This window comes from Acanthopagrus latus, chromosome 9 (assembly GCF_904848185.1).
Source record: "Acanthopagrus latus isolate v.2019 chromosome 9, fAcaLat1.1, whole genome shotgun sequence".
NCBI classification, from domain to species: domain Eukaryota; kingdom Metazoa; phylum Chordata; class Actinopteri; order Spariformes; family Sparidae; genus Acanthopagrus; species Acanthopagrus latus.
Genome location: NC_051047.1, coordinates 6973931 through 6994016, shown reverse-complemented (window position 1 = coordinate 6994016; position 20086 = coordinate 6973931). Strand labels below are relative to the sequence as shown.

Here is a 20086-nt window from a genome sequence, read left to right as displayed (position 1 = left end):
TGTTCTGATTGCAGTGGAGATCAGGCCGGCGAGCACAACACAGAGAGAGAGCACAGTGGGTGCCGCTAGGACAGAGCATGTGGGTGGATTGCAGTGAGACCCACCACCAGCGCAAATACCAGCACTGCATCGCACAAAACAGACATGCACACACACACACACACAAAGAGAGAGAAGTTTAACATGAAACAAGAAAGAGAGACGTAAAACTCCAAGAATATGCAGCAGCATCTGACTGAGGGAAGATGGCCGAGTAGTCCCACTGTGAGGAAGCCTTGTGGGTGATGCCATGAAAGCATGTGTGTGTGCAAGTGTGTGTGTGTGTGTGTTGTGTGTGTGTAGTACAGTATGTGGATAGGGTGCAGGGTACTCTGTGATGGCAATGACAAAAAGACATCATTCATTTACACATCTGCACTCAGATGTTTAAGCTGCTGTTCATGTCTTTAGCTGTGTTTTGGTTTGTAGAAGACTGGAGTTATGAAATGCAAACATTATTTCTTGTTTATTACAACTTGGGTTTGTTTTTTGTAGCTTTGGCCACCAGATACGATGACATGACACAAGTTCACTGCTGAAATCTGGGAACACGATGTCATGGCTAAAACGATGTTAAGCCCAATGAGCTAAACCAAAAGATTTTGCTCATGCTTTAAATAAATTACAATTGATCGCTTCCATTGATTAAATATTTGTGTTAATAGAGCCACTCTTACCTGGTCGGGAAGGGGTTTCACTGTGTTATTCTACTGACTATGGGGTCATCTCGTTGGTCGAGAGGCTAACAATAGTCTGCAGCATAACCTTTAACAGCATATAATTATAATATTTTGAACTATAATTATAATCTTACAACCCACTGATGAACACATATTTGAACATCAGATCTAAGCAATTTGCTTTGAATTATCATTATGAAGTAAATGTTGGTGGCACAATGTAATGGATATAATGACACCGTCTGTGTTTAAAATGGTTCCTTATAAAATGTGCTGTCTCTGGGAAATCTTGTTTTCCACCGGGCACAAAGATCTCCTGAGAAAATAAAGGCTGACAGTCAACTCTTCTATCTACGCTGCAGCCTAAATGACTGAATAAACTCAGTTTGTCCTGTGTGGCTGGTAGTTTCTATTGTGAGGAAAACAGAAAATGACATGCAACAACAATACCACTTCAAGACGCTACAGCTGATATAACCATGTGTACTTGGTTATTCCAGTGGCAGTCAATTAATGCTAATTGGTTCTCAGCCCGAGGGAACGTTATGCTCCATAACTGACTGCCACAATAAAAACAAAAAATATCCAAGATGCGATAAACTGGAACTATCTGTCACATGAAAAATATCAGGCAAAAAACACATTTTCAAACGCAACAGAATTATGTCAAAACACGTGTAATTACTAAACAACACAGCGGTGATTCAATATTCACGGATGTGCTTGTGACTCAAAACAGAATTAGCATTGTTGTTCTCAGTGAATAAAACAGCTCATTCATGATTTAGTTGTGAACGCGTCTTGGTTCGCTTGCTGTCTTTGTTCTTGCTCGTTTGTATCATCTCCCCTGTCATGTGATGGTTGTACAGAAATGTTTGTATCCTGCAGGAAATGTTTCCTTTTACTTTTCCACCGAAAACCTCAGTTGCCAAAGTCTGCATTTCCTCTTCAAAAAACACAACAGGGAGGCAGTGTTTGTATGATGCAGCGTCTCTGAAGGCTTTGAAAACTCTCTGTGGACGTGTCCTGAGCAGGTACTACACACCAAGGAAACTCCTCTGTAGGACTCCACAGAGGGACGCAGACTCACTTGAGGAAGCGTCCGGAGAGAGAACGCCAAACTGGAGCAGACTGAAAACTTGTCACCTCCCTCACACTCTCTCATGTTCACCCCTCTCCACTTCCTGATTTGTCTTCATCTCAGCTCTGGATGTGTGATTTTTCCGTGTTGTTCTCTTGGTGTTTGCTTCAGTTTCTCCTTCCTTTTCTCCTGTTATCTGCTGCCTTTCGTTCTCTGGCTCCTCCTGCCTACCTCTTTTATCCCCCAGCTCTCCTTGTCTGGCTCCTCTCCCTCCCTCTCCCTCCCTCTCACTCTCTTTCTCCACTGATTGCCAACACATTCATTCCTCTACGCTTGCCTGCTCACTAATGGCCGTGGCAGGTGTTCTCCCAGGTGCTTGAAGAGAACGGCCTGGGCTGAGCCTTTAAAAGCCTGGAATCAGCACCTCGGTGGTCCTCCCCCCTTTGGCGTGGTCTGCCTTCAAAACCCTCTGCCATCAAAGGACTGTAAAGCTGGTATGCGCGCGCACACACACACACACACGCACACACACACACACACACACACACACACACACACACACACACACACACACACACACACACACACACACACACACACATACACACACACAGTATACAGCGAGACAAATACATCCAGATCCTCATCTCTTCGGCCTGCACCGAGACGGTGGTTGTTTGGGCTTCAGGTGCGGAGCAGATCGGTCTTGGCCGGCTCTCTAATTTTGTGCTGTCACGGATTGCCCACTGGAGAACACACAAACAAAACCACACACACACAAAATCTCTAATAGCTTCACACTGAAGAGGGAAGCGGACACTCAGGGTCGGGGGGGTGGGGGTGGGGTTAACAGTGACAGCGGTGTGTGGTTACAGGACTTATAATGGCTCACTTGGAAAGCTCGGGCCGAGCGGTCCCAACACATGAATGGGAGAGCAGAGAAAGCAGCATTGTGATTAGACTGTGAGCGGGCCACCCTCTCAGGTTTGCTTTTCAATCAATCAGCAAGTTGTTTCTAAATAGCATCAGTATAACTTTCACCTGCATTCAGTGGACGACCTTCATTTTAAGGTGAAGCCAGTCGTGCTTTGTGTCCCACAGGTTTAGTTTCTACAGGACTTTATTCCTGAGAGCAGCTGCTGCGGTCAGCGTTCACGCCGGCCATCAATGCAACGAGACAGCAGAGTAAAACACAGGACACTGTTTGTGTCCTGTGTGGAGCCAAAAGCCAGTGTTGACTTATTTCAACTTTGTCAATATACACATATAAGATAACGTCATGTACACACTATATGTATGTCGTGTCACTTACATGATGTAATGTTAAACCATGATTTTTAACATGTCACTACGTGCAGCTTACTCTAAAATGTGCACAGAGAGAAAGTTTGGAGAGTAATGATAGCAGGTATCGTCCCCCCAGAGCCCGGAGCCAGAGCAGATAAAATGCCTCATGGATGAACTGTGCGATACGCCCAGCGTGTTGGGAAACTATTTCTTTCTTCCCCTCGGAGCGTTGTGCAGTCCAGGTGTTCAGTACTTGAGCAAACAAGTCTTAAGTACAGAATCCTCCAGCTGAAGTGAAAATACTGACTCATCAGTAACAGATCCAGCGGCTTTGTAGGTTTCTTCACACTAATGGGTCGTAATATACAGACAGCATGATGGATTAAAACCTGACTGAAGGCCCACAAAGTTCAAACGATCATGGTACAATAACTGTAGCAGACAGGTGGTTACTGAGCTACTGTATGAAGGTCTGTGTAATTTTATTTGTACATCATGGATGATTAAAGCTGCACCCACTGTGCTATTTAAAATGATTAACTTCATTTGTATTCTTATGTTTTCACGACTACTTGTGGGGCAATTTAGATTTTTTGTTGTTGTCATGTTTCAGGTTCAGGTTCAGGAAACTGAATAAATTACCATAAAAAACCAACATAGTAAATATTTATCTTTGCACTGAACTGAAAAAAAAAATGATTTAGTCAGTTGATTCATAATTGCTTCTCCTTCCCTGTGAGCGGGCCCTGTTCCTGCTGTTAGCTGCTTACACCTCATCCGCTTCAGACTGAAAACTCCTCTCTTCAGACAGAACAAAAAAAAAAACTTTCTCTGTCTCTTATTGTTAAATGTCACACTCGAATACAGTGTGTTCAATGACACTGACATACCTGGATCGTTCTCGCAGGTTGTACACATGGTTTACTGCGCTTCATGTCGGTCACTTTGCATGAAAAGCATTTACATCGACGTGGCTGCTGACATCATTTCCTGGTGTTGTTAGCGGAGACAGCCAACTGAACACAAGTTTAGACTGAGGCAAACGAAGCCGGTGTGAGAACAGCATCATCCTCTGACGGGTGGTTCGGATATTTAAGCAACATATCAGCGGTTGAGGAATCTAAACTAAATGCCTCCGAGAAATGAGCCTTTGATGTGGAAGCAGAGGCTTGGACTGGCAAGTGGGAGATCTGGGTTTGTTTTCCACTTGGTTATACAACAAAAGAAAGGGAGTATTTTAAGATGCCGCCCTCCTCTGTCTCTTTGGACAGCTTTCCTTTACTGGCAAATGAGCATGGGGGTACAGACCCTCCTCTCTGCTTCACTGGGCAGTTTGTATAATGTTCTCATTGATTTCAGCCTTGGCATCATGGATGACACCTCCGCATCGGGCCAGAGTGAAGAAGGATCTACCTCATTTAGCCCTATAGCTCACAATAAGCTGAAGATGTGTGTGTGGGTGGGTGTGTGCCGGAGAAACGAGGTACTATGTTTGAGTGCGTGTGTGTGTGTGTTTGTGTGTGCACCCACTGTACGTGTGTATGCTTCCTTCGTGTCTTCGTAGAGTTAAGATGGCAGATGTTTTTTGTTTTTTTTCTTTCCAGGACAAAGACATCAGTTTCACAGAGCAGCAGAGAACAACACGACCGGGGTGAAAACAAACTACAAGCCTCATAAGTCAACTTCTTTCCACCAGAACTAGACAACTAGGACACGCAGACAAAAGGCGCATTGATATCGACAGTGACACACGGGTGGCAGCTGTACACATCATGTCATTCAGTCGTGGCGGCTGTGAAAGAGGACTTTGTCAGGCAAGGACGAGACTGCTGACGTGCCTTCATCCGCTGTGGAAATGTCGAGGAGCAATAAGGCACGTCGCTGTTGTTGAAATAATAATGACTTCATTTAAGTTACTCTAAGAAAAGAAATAAAAAATAAAAATTCAGAAACACTGAGAAATTGTTACACAAGCCTGAGAGCGAAAGGCCAATGTTGGTGATCTAACAGGGAAAGTCATTGTAATACTTGGCCATTAAACAAAGCTGAAGTGGAAATGTACAAATGTGGTTTTTATAATAAAACTTGGCTTTTCTCCTGTGCTTTACATGGAGACTAATGTCACGGTAAAATGAGTTGAGGGGTTAGAATCTAATGGATTGTGTTGTATCTGGTTGACTTTTAGTCGTGAAAGAAACAAGATGGTGGTACAAATTAGAAAAGACTGGTTTGAGTTATTTGTGATGTTTATGTGAATTCATATATATAACACACTGAGGTTGAGATTAGCTTGTGGTTGAAATGTGTCGTTGTTCTTCATTTCTGTCTGTCACTTTGTAGTCAAAATTGTGTGTTTTTGTCTTGTTGTTTGCGTGTACACTGTATCTTAATTTTTTTTTTTTTTTTTAAATCTGAATACAATCTTTAAAACAAACAGGTGAGAATATGTAGGTGTAAGGTCCGCTCTGGTGGTTTAACATGTTTCAACCCACCAACTACAATTCATGGATACTTTACTGATGAGTCACCCTGTGGCTGCACTAACAGTGTACTAGTTTGGACACTAGTGCAGCACACAGGACACCAGGAAGAATTGTTAATGACGTTTAATGCCAAAATTCAGCAGCTACTGGGCAAGGCAGGTAAAAGGCCCACAGGACAGGTCAATAATCCAGCAGTCTCTTCACAAAGTCTGCAACAGCCTGGCGGATACGGCAGGCTGATTCAGGCCAGGAAACAGGTGAGTGAGCGGTGGTGTTAGCCCAAACACACACACACACACACACACACACACACACACACACACACACACACACACACATTTCAACTCTATATCAGCCTGTAGCAGCATGTAGGAGCAGGGAGGCGGCTACAGGCAAAACATGAAGCAAGGATCCAGAAGAAGATCTCGAGGCTGAGACAGAAGCCTGGTTTGTTTACTGGGAATCAGACGAGACAGGTCGGTCAGAGGCTGGCAGGGTCAGCAACAGGAAATCAGTCCAGACTACAGTACTGTAGAGTGTTTCATGACTGCTGAAGAACAATCTGGCAATGAATATCTGTGAGCTTGGTGTATATATACTAGGTTGAACAGGTGGGTGGAGTTGGCTTGATGAGGTGGAGATGGCTGGTTGACTGGGCAGGCAGGAGTGAACAGGTGACCAGTAAAGCGGAGCTGTGACAAACTGGAGGTTGCTTTACTTTGTGCAGACATGTGAAATTTGATAACTTGTCTATTTCTTTTCTTATTTTCAGCTGTAATTGACACTTTTAAAGATTAAACATGATGGCTGGACCTATGTGACTTCATGCTGTGCTAATTTCATGTGCTGTGTTGCTTTGCTGGCATGGTTGATCTATCTGTCTATCCAACGGCAACATCTCAGACTAATAACTGCTAGTTTTGGGTAAATTCACGGTCTGTGGCCTGACAGATAACTTAGATGTTACTGAAGTGTGGACATTAATGACATGAAAGCATGAGATGGATTTTTGATTAATGAGATGTATATGAATAACAGCCTGAGAAAAAGACAGTTGAATTGTATGTAAACTAGTGAGAGACACAGGGGTTCCTGCCTGGGAGTTACTGTAAACAGACATTGTGGCTCCACATGCAAGGACGACCACTTTGTGTTGGAAGACGGTGGAGACAGTGGGGCTCAGATCAAAAATGAAATGTGACCAACATACGTGATTTTAGGCAGTGTGATCAGGGGACTGTAATAGATCAGAGCCAATAATGGCACATCAGAACTCATGTAATCTAATTTGTTAGTTAAATATGTGCTTAAGAAATGGCTTTCACCAAAAACTAATTATGCTTTTAGTGATGGGGACATGTCCCGAACATCCCCAGTGTCAATGACACCTTTGTCAACATGTCTCCCATTCATTTGTGGGAGCAAACTGCACATTTTAGATTGCCTTCCCAGCTCTTTACTTTAAAATCAATTCCCTCAGTGAAATTTCTGTCCTAATCCAGTTTTTTAATTTATTCATTTTAAAGTTTTTGTCATCTGAGGATGCAGGATAGAAAGCAGCAAGTTCCCTATCTTGAAACCAGTGCGCTCATGGAAAGTGGTAAATGAGTCTCAAAACATGGGCTTTGGAAAAATCTCAAAAACCACCTTAAAAGTGCACAAGACATGCAGTTAATGGACTAAAACATGCTAAACCACCACTCTGCTCCGTGATACTCCATCGGCAACAGTGGATTTTCTCAGTGACCACAGATGTATCGCTGCTGTTTTGATTGAATTAGCCCATGGTGTGTTACTCAGCTTTACACTCCTTACATACTGATAGAGTTAACAGAAATGACATTACGCCTAATTAAATTAGCTGAGCAGCGGAGGAAAGCATTGGCAAACTGAAACAAAGATATCCTGCAGTCATTTGAAGCGTGGAAACTGTTCAGGGCACTCTAGGTTACATAAAGACTCGGCGACAGTCGCACTAGTTTAGATACACAGTCCCACAGAGTCGGGGGCTTGTCAATTGTGATGACTGATGCAACCGTATGGCAACCCTGTGCCTCAGAGCTAACACTCGCAGCTATAACCACGCTACTTTCCAGCACAATACTCACATCACCACAGGCCCCTCACAAAACACACACATTACACCCACACAGCACAGACACACAGTACTGACACTGTATGTGCATAACACAACCCTCAAATGTAATGATATCCCCTGCATCACGGAGGATAACACCAAAGTATTTCTGTTGATTCCTACCTCAGCATGCACTCCCCTGCAGAAGGTCATTTCAACAGTCATGTCAATAAAGATACCTATCATTAACTTTTAGAGCACAACGGGGTTTCAGCCATTTCCCTGATCTGGGACTGTTTCTTACATTTTTAGTTAACGGCCGTTTGGAATAAATACAAGAACAAGTCTGTAGTCAGAGAGTCGACAGTCGCCGTGGCTCACCAGACATGAAGCGTTACCTACAGAGACTTCAGCTTCACTGACAGAAAATCAGAGGGAAGACGTGTCACATTAGCGCCAGCCATGTCAGAAATGTCAATACAATTAGTGCTCAGACATTTCAATTTCACACTGATGACACATACTGTGTTTATTATTATTTTTTTTTTTTTCAGTTAAACACAAACTTAGATGGAGGATGGTTTCAGCCCAGAACTCCATTCACTGTCTGTGAGGACCCAGTTGAAGGGACTGATTCCAGTAGACTACTCTTAAACCTTATCTAACAATGTGAAACTTGTAGATCATTTTCAAGGGAAAAATGGATGGGTGAAGATGCTCTTCACAGATTTGGGGAATTGGATGAAAGTAAAAGTCAACAGAAGGACAGACTGCTCGCCTGCTGTGTGGTTGCTCCTGAAGTTTGTCTCGTTAACAAAAATCAGTCTTTGTGGAGTCATAAAATATGTTGTTTAATAGTTCATCAAAGCCTTGTTATACAGCTGTGTTCAGAGCATTCAGGCTCTCGTAGCTCTCTCTGTTATATTTCTGTGATGGACTGCTCCCAGAGCAACTCATCAGATTCTGTTTACGCCCACCACAAGTCATCAGGATGTTAACTTGTAATGAATGAATGAGATCTGTGGCTCATTAGACATTAGAGACAGACACAGGCTGGAACTGACCAGTCTTTCATGGACTATATTCAGAACCAACCTGAACCTGAGCTCATACCCTGAGTCTAAACACATATTCACCTGTATGCTTATGAGGAACTGCTGCTTTTTAAACACTTAATAAAAACTGTGAAATAACCTGAGAAATGGTAAAAATAAATAAATAAATAAAACTACACCCTTTCTTTTCCTTTTTTAAACCCAGGTCCATAAACCCTGGTTTCACAGAAACAAAGTGATTTATTCCCAACCAACAATGATGTTAAAACCACCGGGAAATATTCGTCCTCTTCAGAGGAACAGAAGAGAGAAAGAGATATGAGCATGCCTACCTGTATCAGCGACATGTTACTGAGGTCCAGTCTGAACAGGTAGTTTCTGGATTGAGAACAGAGGAAAAGGAATTATGTTGAGTGTGTGCACAATATGACAAGCCACTATCCAGAGGAGAATTATTTAATAATGCATTTTAGTTATCAGAGGAGAGACATTCTATAGTCGCTTCCAGCCACTGTCAACTTAAAGCTAAAGCTAAGCCGATTAAAGGCCACACTGTAACTGCCCGTCAGCCTTAAGTCTTTGTTTTTAGTTTTATTTAGGTCTGAGTGCATTTGTGTTGCAACAGGGTCAAACCGGGCTGAAGTTAAACTATGTCAGCCCACGAAGACATGCACACACACAGACACACACAAATCTAGCATGACATATTTCTTCCGACTTCATCCCCTCTGCCAAATCCAAAGCTTGACTTGGTCCAACGAGGCCTCGGCAGAGCACTTAAGCAGCATCATTATCCGAAAAACCGCGCTGTGTAAGTGAGAGGGTATCGCATTCTCAGTAATGTGCTCTGTGGGGTGAAGAGCTGAGTGGATTTACAGTTTCTTACCTGGCACCCACAATAAGCTCATTCCTAGTCAGGTCAAGGGTGAGCTGGGAGTAGTCCCTCACACCGGGGTGGGAGAAAGTGGAGATCCACGGACTGAGTGCTGAGAGAGAGGGATAAAGAGAGAGAAGAGGTTAGTACAGGATAAATCGTGTCACAGCTTGTGAGCGTTAAAGCCAAAAGCCAGTTTACTGATGCCTACAGATGCTACGCTCAAGAGTGGGCATATCTTCATGTGAACGACTGCTGAAAAGATTGGTTGATTAACAAGATAAATCAGAAATTGTGATGATCAACTATTTAATCATACATTAAGCATAACTGCCTCTTCTATATATCATTGTAAAGGTAAAATATTCTGGACAGTAGGTCAGACAAAGCAAGCTAACTGAAGCTATCCCCACGTTTCAATTCCAGAGTAAAAAGTTGATCCATTACTAAAAGTTTTTTTTTTGCAGGTTGCAGCTGTGGTGATAAAATGTGCAGGGAAAGCTTCCAGGGCTGCGATGGTTCCTCCTGCGGAGAAGGACAAAGCTGTCGGGGCCACATCAGGCACAACAATCTTGATACAACCTGACACTGGGACAAACACCGCTCTGCGTGGTGTACGAGGCCGAAAACTCTGCACTGTTTGAAGCTGGCTTTTACAAATCAAAATTTCAAAGCCGCGGAGCACAGAGGCTGCCTGGCGGGGCTTTTAATGTCACATCGAAAACTGCGGGAGAAAAGCATTTTCTCTTCAATCTTTGTGTGACCCAAAGTGTGGACCTTTAACCGGATTTAACGCGGGAGGTTTGCAGCATAAAAGGATTTATCATATTTCCCATGCTGTACACAGTATCACAGCGGTTAGCTGGAATTCGGATTCCCTTAACCAGTTTCAAATGCTGTGTTAAATCACTTCCAGCTAGTTCCACAAAGCTCTGAGAAGGAACAAAGAGGTTGCTGTAAATGATGAATCCAGTACCTGCATGTCTGTACATTAAAGATTGTAGAGCGTGATATGTTTGTGTCAGATCATAAAGCAGGGCTACATGCTTCATAAATACTGTAAACACTCAAGCCAGTGAGAGACGTTCACAGCACGTTCACAGCACGTTCACAGCACGTTCACAGCGCTTTCTTATGCCATGCCCCCAGCACAGTCATGCTAACAAAAACACTGACAGAGTTGATGTGGAAAAACTGGGGGTGGTGCCTGCTCAGGCCTGTGGGGGCTGACCAATCAGAGTAGACTGAGCTTTTAGGGAAGTGGGCCTTAAAATGACAGGAGCTAGATCAGACAGAGGGTGAACAGAAGAGCTGCAGCAGAGGAGGGAATGAGAAAAGTCATATTTATTTTGAACATTAAAGCGTGTAAACACTTCCTAGTCGACACCCAAAACAAATGTATGAACCTGAAAAAGGAGCGCAACGTGGGAGCTTGGATACAATGCTCCATGCTGATAACTCTATTCATTAGGAAAGCAGTCATCAAACATTTAAAACCTTCAACCTTCATTTTCTTTTAACATTAAAGTAGGCTGTGTAAGCTTGAGGCTGTGGGTGCCAGACTACATCAAAGTGTTGTAAAACCCAAAACGAACAGGGGAACAACTCTCCACCATGCAAAGGGACTGCTTTTAGCATTGATGGGGACCATATGGCTCTGTCATCTGCAAACATAACTACAGATATGAGTGATAAAAACACAGAAGCCTGCAGCTACAGTTCACATAGCACAGCACTCTTGATTTAAGATACAGATACGATACCACACACACACACACGCACACAAAGGGAAAGAAATACACAGAAACACACACATACTGTAATTAAGGGTGCCAGTTTTGACAGAGAACGCCAGTGAAATGAGAATTACCTGCCACAATCTGTGTTTCCAGATGTTTTCAGTGAGCTGCTGCTGGATTGAACTCAACTCTAGGTTTTATATTATGAGCTGAGCTGAATAAGTCTGCATTTGAAAATTGAATCGATGAATAATTAATAGAATTGCAATACGATCTTAATTCTGAATTTGGGGTATGTTCATCTATATTTTTATATCCCATGAAACAGACCAAAACTATGCATCTGTCTGGCTGTTAATACTCTCTGACGTCTCTACCTAGTCTATGACACCCACACATGCTTGTTCCTCATGAAGAACACTTTTTAAAAACCTATGATATGTTATTGAAACAGGAGAAAATACAGCTATTTTTCACACTAAATAACATGCTAAATGCCTGGCCCCTAGAGGCTGGAGTCCTGGTGGTAGAAGACCCCCCTAAATCATGTAAGAACGCAAACTGTAGCATATTCTTGAACCAAACCAAACATGGACAGCGACCCAGCTGTTTTCGCTGTTTATATGCAGTGAAATATGCAGTGAAAAGGCCAAAAAAGGAGGGAGAACTCTCAGGGCTTTAAGAGGGAACTGGGGGGAGTAAACTTTGTAAAATGAAATTTACATATCACACAGTACTGTCAAAACCAGCTGACCCAGACTGCAATATTCACAGTGCAACTTGGTCCAATGAGTCATCACTTCCAAATCATATTCAACTCCACAGTCCTTCGGTGTGTCCTTGCCTTCACTGTGAGCTGGTTCTCTCCAAAACTAACAAGACTGAAGGACCCTGGAGGAGCTTAACAGAAGGCAACTGCACCATTTTATAAACGTGATTGATGGCAGTTGCTAAATATACACAAACCAACAAAAACAAGGCATTGATCTTAATCTAAAGGAAATAATTACATTTCTAATAATGTTTGTGATATCAACACGCTGTTCAGTCTGCAACTGAACTGTAACATATGTGCTTAACGTAGTATGAGGAAGTCATGACATGAGCTGCCTGAAGCAACACAAGCTTAATTACACCAGCAGCAGCTTCCGCCTCACTGAGAACCGAGAGAAACATGAAGAGGGCACAACAGTCACAGAAGTAATGTAACCTTTAAAAATGAATCTTGGACTGTAAGAAATCTGTATGCACGCGGTATCACTGATGATCTCAGCGCACATAGCAAATCACTGGTCGACCCAGTCTAGTTCTAACAGCACGCAAATTCAGCTTGAGGTCATCTCACACTCTCTCTATAAATATTTATATTACATATATGCACATACATTGTCTCCATATCTCACACTGGAGCGTTCAGCCATGGGTTGACCGTCGTTGACATGCAGGGTGGGTGTAGAAACCACACAAGGCCAGTGCGAGGAGGCGAACGAGACCATCTGCACATCGCCCTCTGATTAATGGCAGCAGAGGCCGAAAGCTGGAGGAGCGGAGGGGAGCGTGGGCCATCTTCAGCCTCATGGTCTTATGTAAACAGACCCCGAGTTGACCAGAGGAATCCAACACGATCACACAGCTGCAGTTTGTGTGAACAGAGAGTGTGCGTGACTTATTACCCACTCAATTCCAGTGAACAGAAAGTGTGTGACGTGAAGTCGAAAATGAAATGCTGTTTTTGCTCCACTGTCCACTATATCACAATTTCAGATACACAGCATGCTCTTCTTTACACCACCCGCAGACCGCCGCTAAAGTGTTCCCGATGTCGAAAGAAAGCGGGCTTCAGTTGACAAAGCGTTTCATTTTGTTTCTGTTAAATGCCGACCCACAACACAGGAGGGCGCTTTTAGTTTGATGTGTTAAAGACACAGGGTTCAGATGTGCCAGAGGCCCTGTACATACACATGGGTATCTTTTTAAAGAGGGTTTTAGAAAAAATAAATCTCTATCCAGACGATCGTTGTAGCGCCATTTCAGAAATAATCTCTGTTCACACATAACGTCTGAAATTGCACATGCCATGACCATTCATGTACACTGGGCATGTGTGTGCCATTGAGAACAGGAAGCAGATTGTATACTTCTGGAGAAAAATATATACTACTGGAGAATAATACAATGTATGAGGTGGTGAAATGTGGCCGCTCTTCACAGATTCTTCTTGGATAATTCATCAGCAAAACATTGTAAGCAGGGCAGCCCGGCGGCGCGAGTGGTTAATGCTGTTGCCCCACAGCGAGAAGGACTGGGTGGAGCAGGGACTTTCTGTGGGGAGTTTGCATGTTCCCCCAGCTTCCTCCCACAGTCCAAAGACTAACAAAGTTAGGTTTATCAGTTACTCTAAAATGTCTGTAATGTGAGCGTGAATGTTCGTTTATCCCTGTATGTCAGCCCTGTGATGATCTGGCAACCCCACCGTCGCCCCGGTGTCAGCTGGGATTGGCTCCAGCCCCCCTGTGACCACTGAAGAGGATCAGTGGTTTCATAGATGGATGGATATTGTAAATAACCGTCTCTCTTTTCCACCATTGTATTATCCAAGTCTGTTTGTATCATTCTATATAATGTTAAATAATATAACAAAACTCTCAGAGACTGAAATTGGCATTTCTGAATATCTTCTTCTGTACAGTTTTCAAAAGACTCCCTTTTCAGGGAGAGAAAAAGCTTTTGTTTGAAGAAATGTGTAATGTCTGAGCAGCGGAATGGTCTCACATTTGGTTTGACAGTGTCGCTTTTCTTCTTTCACTCTCAGTCTATTATGATGTTATTGTGTTGCTCTTTCTTATGTTTGCGGTGTTGTCCTTTTTGTGTATGACACCTGGAGAAATGCTGAACACATAGCTGTCCTGTTAGTTCTGTACATAAAACTACTCACGCATCAGACCTTTCCAGTTACAGTACACATTTCCCTTGCTTGTGTTTCCCTGTGTTGAGCTCATACAGGATCCCTTGCATTGCTTGAGGGCAGCGTTTGTGTGAAATATCACAAACACTGTCACATATTTCGTGGTCACAGCAACACTGGAACAGCCAAACGTTGCAAAGTTTTTTTTCTTACTGTTACACTGCAGCTGTCTCAAGTGGTGACTGCTGGCAGAATCATTTTTACAAATCATTTATTGATTGCAACAGACCAGAACAAAAAGAAGAGAAAAAGGTGCAGATTTTCTCCTCTTTGGAATTGATGTTCTGGTTGCTATGTGCAGCCAATCAGAGGGACTGATTACAGAGGGCTTGTTTTTACAGATACAGAGCAACAAAGCGCTCCAGCTGCTGCTGCCCAGCTTACATGAGCCAAAGCTTCATGTTTTCAGCCCCTGACGAAAATACACAAGTGTTCCAAGCAATTTAGAGACAACCAACTAAACCAATGGCATCAGTATGGTTTAAAGACAGCACAGGTCAGATCACTGAACTGTCTGACAAATAAGTCATTGAGGACTTTTGGTTCCACACCCACTTGACCATCCAGTCTCTCCAACCTTGTCACCTGACTTCCTTCTTTGCTCCTGTCTTAAACATCTGAGGCCACTAGAGGCCACCACCTAACACTAGACTGGTCTAATAATGAGTTATAGAAATCAACCTGAATTCCCTGACCATTATCCTTTAGCCTGTGAGTCTTTTGAATGAACTTTTGGTTAAACATCTGAAATAACGTCTGTGGTTCTGACAGGCTTCAGATATCTACACGTTTTTTTTTCTCCAACATAAAAGACATCATTTCATTAAAAGTGCCACTCCAAAGTATTTTGATACTTGAGTCTTTTCCTGCCAATGTTGATGAAAGTCTGCCAAATATCATTAAAAAAATAACTTAATTGGTGCTCAAAGACACTAAATATAAGCTGCTGATGTTGAATAATGGCATTTGATCATAGTAGGGGTTATAGGGGGATACAATAGGGGTTTTAAAAGCAGCTCTTTCAAGCAGTGCGTAGTAGTGTGTGAGTGGTCAATCAAGAGAAAGGGAGAGAGAGCTACAGTGACTGTGCTCAGAGCAACTGACAACTGACAGGCCTGAGCAGAGATGTCGAAAATCTTCAGCACAGGTTCAAGACTGACCATGAATTAACTTCTGTGCTTCATGCTAGTGGTGCTGATCTTGTTAGAATGGCAGTCTGGTTGCCGTAGTGATAACTGCGTACGACTATTAACCGCGCCCCCATTCTCTGATTCACTGCTGACTGTTTAATGGGAACAAGGACCTACTGGCAGGGGACTGCATTGTTTGGACTACAGAGGTTGTTGGGAACATTTAACGTCACCACAGCTGACACAGAGACTCATCTACTCACTCGTCCGTACTTACAGGCCAACTTTCATTACAAACTATTCTAACTCTAACTTTACGACTTGTACACTGCTCAGTTTACAGAAAACGTGTATAGTAATTGTGTATAGTGTAGCAACAGTGAACTGGTCTATCAACGCTGTGTGTGTTAGATGTGTAAGGATACATGGGGCATGAAGTCTTTTCCTGTGTTTTTCTCCCTTTCTTCCAAAGTCACCCCACGTTACCAAAGAAGGGAGAAGTTAGAGGTTAAAGCCGACAGACGTGGACAGATTATACAACAGGAGGAATGTTGTGTCAAATACAGAAAGCAGAGACAGGAGGACCTCTGCTCATAAAAGGTAGGAGGCAACCTGAGGCTGATCTCAGTCCAGTCTCGGTGTAAAATACAGCCGCCGTCAAACGAAACCAAAGCCCCGCCCCCCCACCTTACATACTGCATATATTCTGGAAAACATCCAGAAATAGAAAATGATGCCATTTAGACAAATGACAGACTGTTAATGTGACTTATTCTGCCCATAAAATGAGACCATTAAAACAGAGCATATGACATGAACCATAAAATAAGAAAGTGCAGTGGAGAGATAGATAACAAGAGAATTATTCCCACAGAAGCATTATGCAGCTTACAGTTAAAACAGGAGCTGTTAAGTGTTCACTTCAGAGGGTTTAATGTGGAGCATAAATCACTTGAATCCGAACTGAGAAGCATTATGCCCGTATAAACATTTCCCCACATCATGAATATCTCTTCAAAAGGTTGTAAAAAAAAAAGAAAATGCGAGGCATGGCTGATTGTGATTCAGAGGCGTGCAGGAGAGCTGGGGAACCCTGAGCTTGTTTACTGTCTTAGAAAGGCCATCCTGACAGTGAGGGGTCTTTCACTCACTGACATTTATCCTCCTGCTTACAAGTGGTTTTATACGCGCTGCTCACGCTTTCCCCTCATAACTGTCTGGCCGGGTGGTGGGGCAAAGAAAGGACAATAAAGCAGGATGGATATGAATGCCCCCTCCCTCATGGTTGACTCACGGGCCCCAAGCTGGACTTGATGAACGATTATTGCGTTTCTTTCCCTCCTGCAATCGGCGGGCAGACGGATTAATGCATTAGCCCGTGGCTGCCAGAGGGATGAGGAGACGGATGAGGACAGTGGCTGAGACATTCGTCTCGCACAGACATAAATCATAACCTCCCTATCTCCTTCTATCTAACAGTTTTTAAACATTCGGCTGCTTCCCACACAACCAGCATGTGAGCAGAGTGAAGTGGCACCCCGACTGATCTGAGTCGCTATTAGAGCTGGTCTGGATGGAGAGCAGTCAAAGCTGGAAAATGCCAACATATTATGGAGCTGAGGGAATGAAAGCACAACATACTGTGGATCCAAAAAAAAAAAAGAAAGCCCTATGTCTGCACAAACAAACAAACATGCACACACACACACACACACACATACACACACACACACACACACACACACACACACACACACACACACACACACACACACACACAGAAAAACCACACAGCACCAGGACAATCTAAACCGCTTATCGCTTTAAACCTGATGGAATGTAAGATTCCCTCAAGTTTGAGCTCAGAGGAAAGTCGATTTGATAAAGATCCAATCTTAGCTTCATCTAATCCCTCCAAATATGAGCCACAGGGCTCGTCTGCCAGCGGGCCCATCACACTTTGTCCATCTCTGTGCTGGGAGGACAGTGTCAGCCAGTAAGGGCATGCTGCAAACTCACATATGATTTATGAACTGAAATGTTTCACAGATGTACCATCATAGACTTATAATACGTCCTCTGGGGACCAGATGTTGATCTTTTGATTCATAATCAAAGGGATGAGGCAGAATCTGACAGTTGAGAGGACAGATTTGAACTGAACGAACGCTGTGGTCGAGCCAGCCAAGCAACACAGCTAACACTAACCCAGGTACACAAGTTTCAAACAGCAAGGCTCTGAGGATGAGAAAATGAAAATAGAAATTTCAGAGACATTTATGATAGGAAGAATCTTCATGACTTTGGTGATTTCCTTGTGCTATTACGAGGTTTTGTAGTTTTGAATAAATTGTCTCAACAACTATTCGATGCACTGCCATAAAACTGGCAAACATTCATATTCCCCTCAAGATAATTAGCAAAGTTTATCATGTTTACATGTACAACTAATAAGGTGACCTTTAAAACCCATTGTGTATTTCAGTAAAGTGTTATTTTTCTTGGGCTTTTTAGATTCTCCACAGCAAACGTTCACCTAATAACTTCCTGCACAATATCATATTTTTTTATCATTACCATTATAATCAGGCATCTAGTTGATTTCTCCCCTCAGGCGCTGCACTGTTAAATGAGCTGTGAATGACACATATTGCACTAAAGGTAGCTGTCGATCATCGTCATCCTTCAGGGGGGTACACAGGAGCACAATGTCTTGCTAATGGGAATAAGACTGGCTAAAAAGAGGAAATATTAAAAATGGTTATCTGCAGGGCAAGGTGGTTGATCCAATATTGTTAACGATTCGAAATGGGTCACATGAAGACTCGCTTCTATCTGCCATCTGGCAAATAACTCTGTGAATGAAGGATCACCTCCAGTGTCAATTAGCTCAAATGTGATTGCATTGTGAATATATTTAGCTCCTCAAACAGAGAGAAATGTGGAAATAACGGTTGTGGCTAAATAATACCACGGGAATGAATCTATCCTGCAGTATAAATTTACATACAATATCCATTTACTATCATAAAAATGAAGCTGAAGCCACACCATGAATGCCACATTTCCCCACATTTTGTATTGTTCAGCACTGAAGGAGCACAACTTTCCCTCGTGTGCCAGATCCTTTCACACCTCAGCCTTATCTCTCCAGAATCCCTTCAAATATGTTTTGTTTGGTCTTCTTCATATCACTCTTCGCCCTTCCTCGCTCTCCAGTCTCCACCCCTGTCCCGCTCCTCACTATCTCTCCTATCCTGGCTTCTGGTTTTCACTGTGGCTGACTTTCAGCGGGTGATAGTTTGAGAGAGGCTGCCGTGCCTCAGTGGAGCACAACTCTCCCACTGTCCCTCCATCCTTTCATCCCTCCACTGCTCCGTCCTCCCCTTTCCCTCCTCCCACCTCGCTGAACTCAGAGGGGTCCGCAGGTTGCGGGCGGCGCTGAGAAAGAGCCAGGAGAGACTGGGGACTTAGCAGCCACGGGAGGGACGGTGCCGGGGCCAGGAGGCTAATAGCTTTGCAGTCAGCAACGGGTAAAGACGTCGGTCTGCTTCTCACAAAACCAATGGTGAAGGAAGAGCCGGAGCGACTGACAATCCACCGTGGCTGTGTTATAAAACTGACAGACGTGTGGGCAATAATCTTAGAAAGTGAGTGTGACAGAGAGCCAAAGGTAGAACGATTCTGTGTCTGACGTTTTGTGATAACTTTTGGCAGTCAAACAGAGGGATCCATCACGGAAATGTTGAGCAACAGCTTTGTTCAAAACGGCTGTTGTTATGGTGCCTCAATTGTCACCATATTTGAAGGAAGAGCAGAGGCACTCCCGAGGAAGAAGAGCTGAGAAATAATAATATCAACAATGACTGTCCAACAAGCTGTATCGGTCACATGTGAGACTGACTGATTACGGCCTAATTAATGACAATAATGAGCAGAGCGGAGCGTAAGAAGAAGGCACACTGATGCAGAAATGTCAGCTCATGGAATAAAGACTACGCTGCATATTAATCATCATAAAGCCCAAGTTGCTAGACTTATTTCCTCTAATCTTCCCACCATCATTTATTAAATAACAAAAATAATTCCTAATAATCTTTAGTGCAAACTGACAGATGAATAGTTGTAAGTCTTATCTGACCTGCTCACATTCTGTGTTTTACCAGAATAATCGCATTTTAGGAAGCTGGTATGAATGAAAGTTGAATGTTTAGGGAAACTTCAGTGAGATGATTATTGGGGACTTCTGATGAATTACTCACTGGCCCCAGAGTGATGCCATCTGGAGTCGACAGCGAACGAGGTGGAGGAGGGACCACACCTACTGTTTGTTTCCCAACACCAGCAGAGGTAAGAGAGGGTGCTGCCAGACAGACTGGCTAAGAAGACGCAACTCGAGACTTAACTGGACAGCAGCCGTCCACTGCAGTTTCTCTACCTGATCCTGCATGTAAAATAGTGCGTGTGATGCTGAGGATGGTGCCCGGATCATAGCGTGTGGGTCACTCCCTGGCAGATACACTCACAAAAACTATGAGGAAATGAAATACCTAGGAAAGAGGAGCTGCCTCTGACCAAGACTCTTTAGCCCAAAATATGAGGGATTCTTCTGACAGTATATATGTTCTTAAATAGATTTTCTTTGTGCAAAAGAGAGGCGAATTAGGTATAACAAT

General features: G+C 43.3%; 1 protein-coding gene across 4 annotated transcripts in view; it reads right to left on the bottom strand.

Moving 5' to 3' along the window:
• sema5ba (sema domain, seven thrombospondin repeats (type 1 and type 1-like), transmembrane domain (TM) and short cytoplasmic domain, (semaphorin) 5Ba) overlaps positions 1-20086 on the bottom strand; it is a 181228-nt gene that overhangs the window by 83891 nt on the left and 77251 nt on the right. For all 4 annotated transcript variants that reach the window (XR_005077041.1, XM_037110216.1, XM_037110218.1 and 1 more), the window contains 2 exons: positions 9589-9688; positions 9035-9080 (listed from right to left, as the gene is read on the bottom strand). Coding sequence is in view for 3 of the 4 variants with exons in the window: in XM_037110216.1 (XP_036966111.1) it covers positions 9035-9080; positions 9589-9688 (146 nt within the window). In the remaining variant the exon portion in view is untranslated. The remainder of the gene's footprint in view (positions 1-9034; positions 9081-9588; positions 9689-20086) is intronic.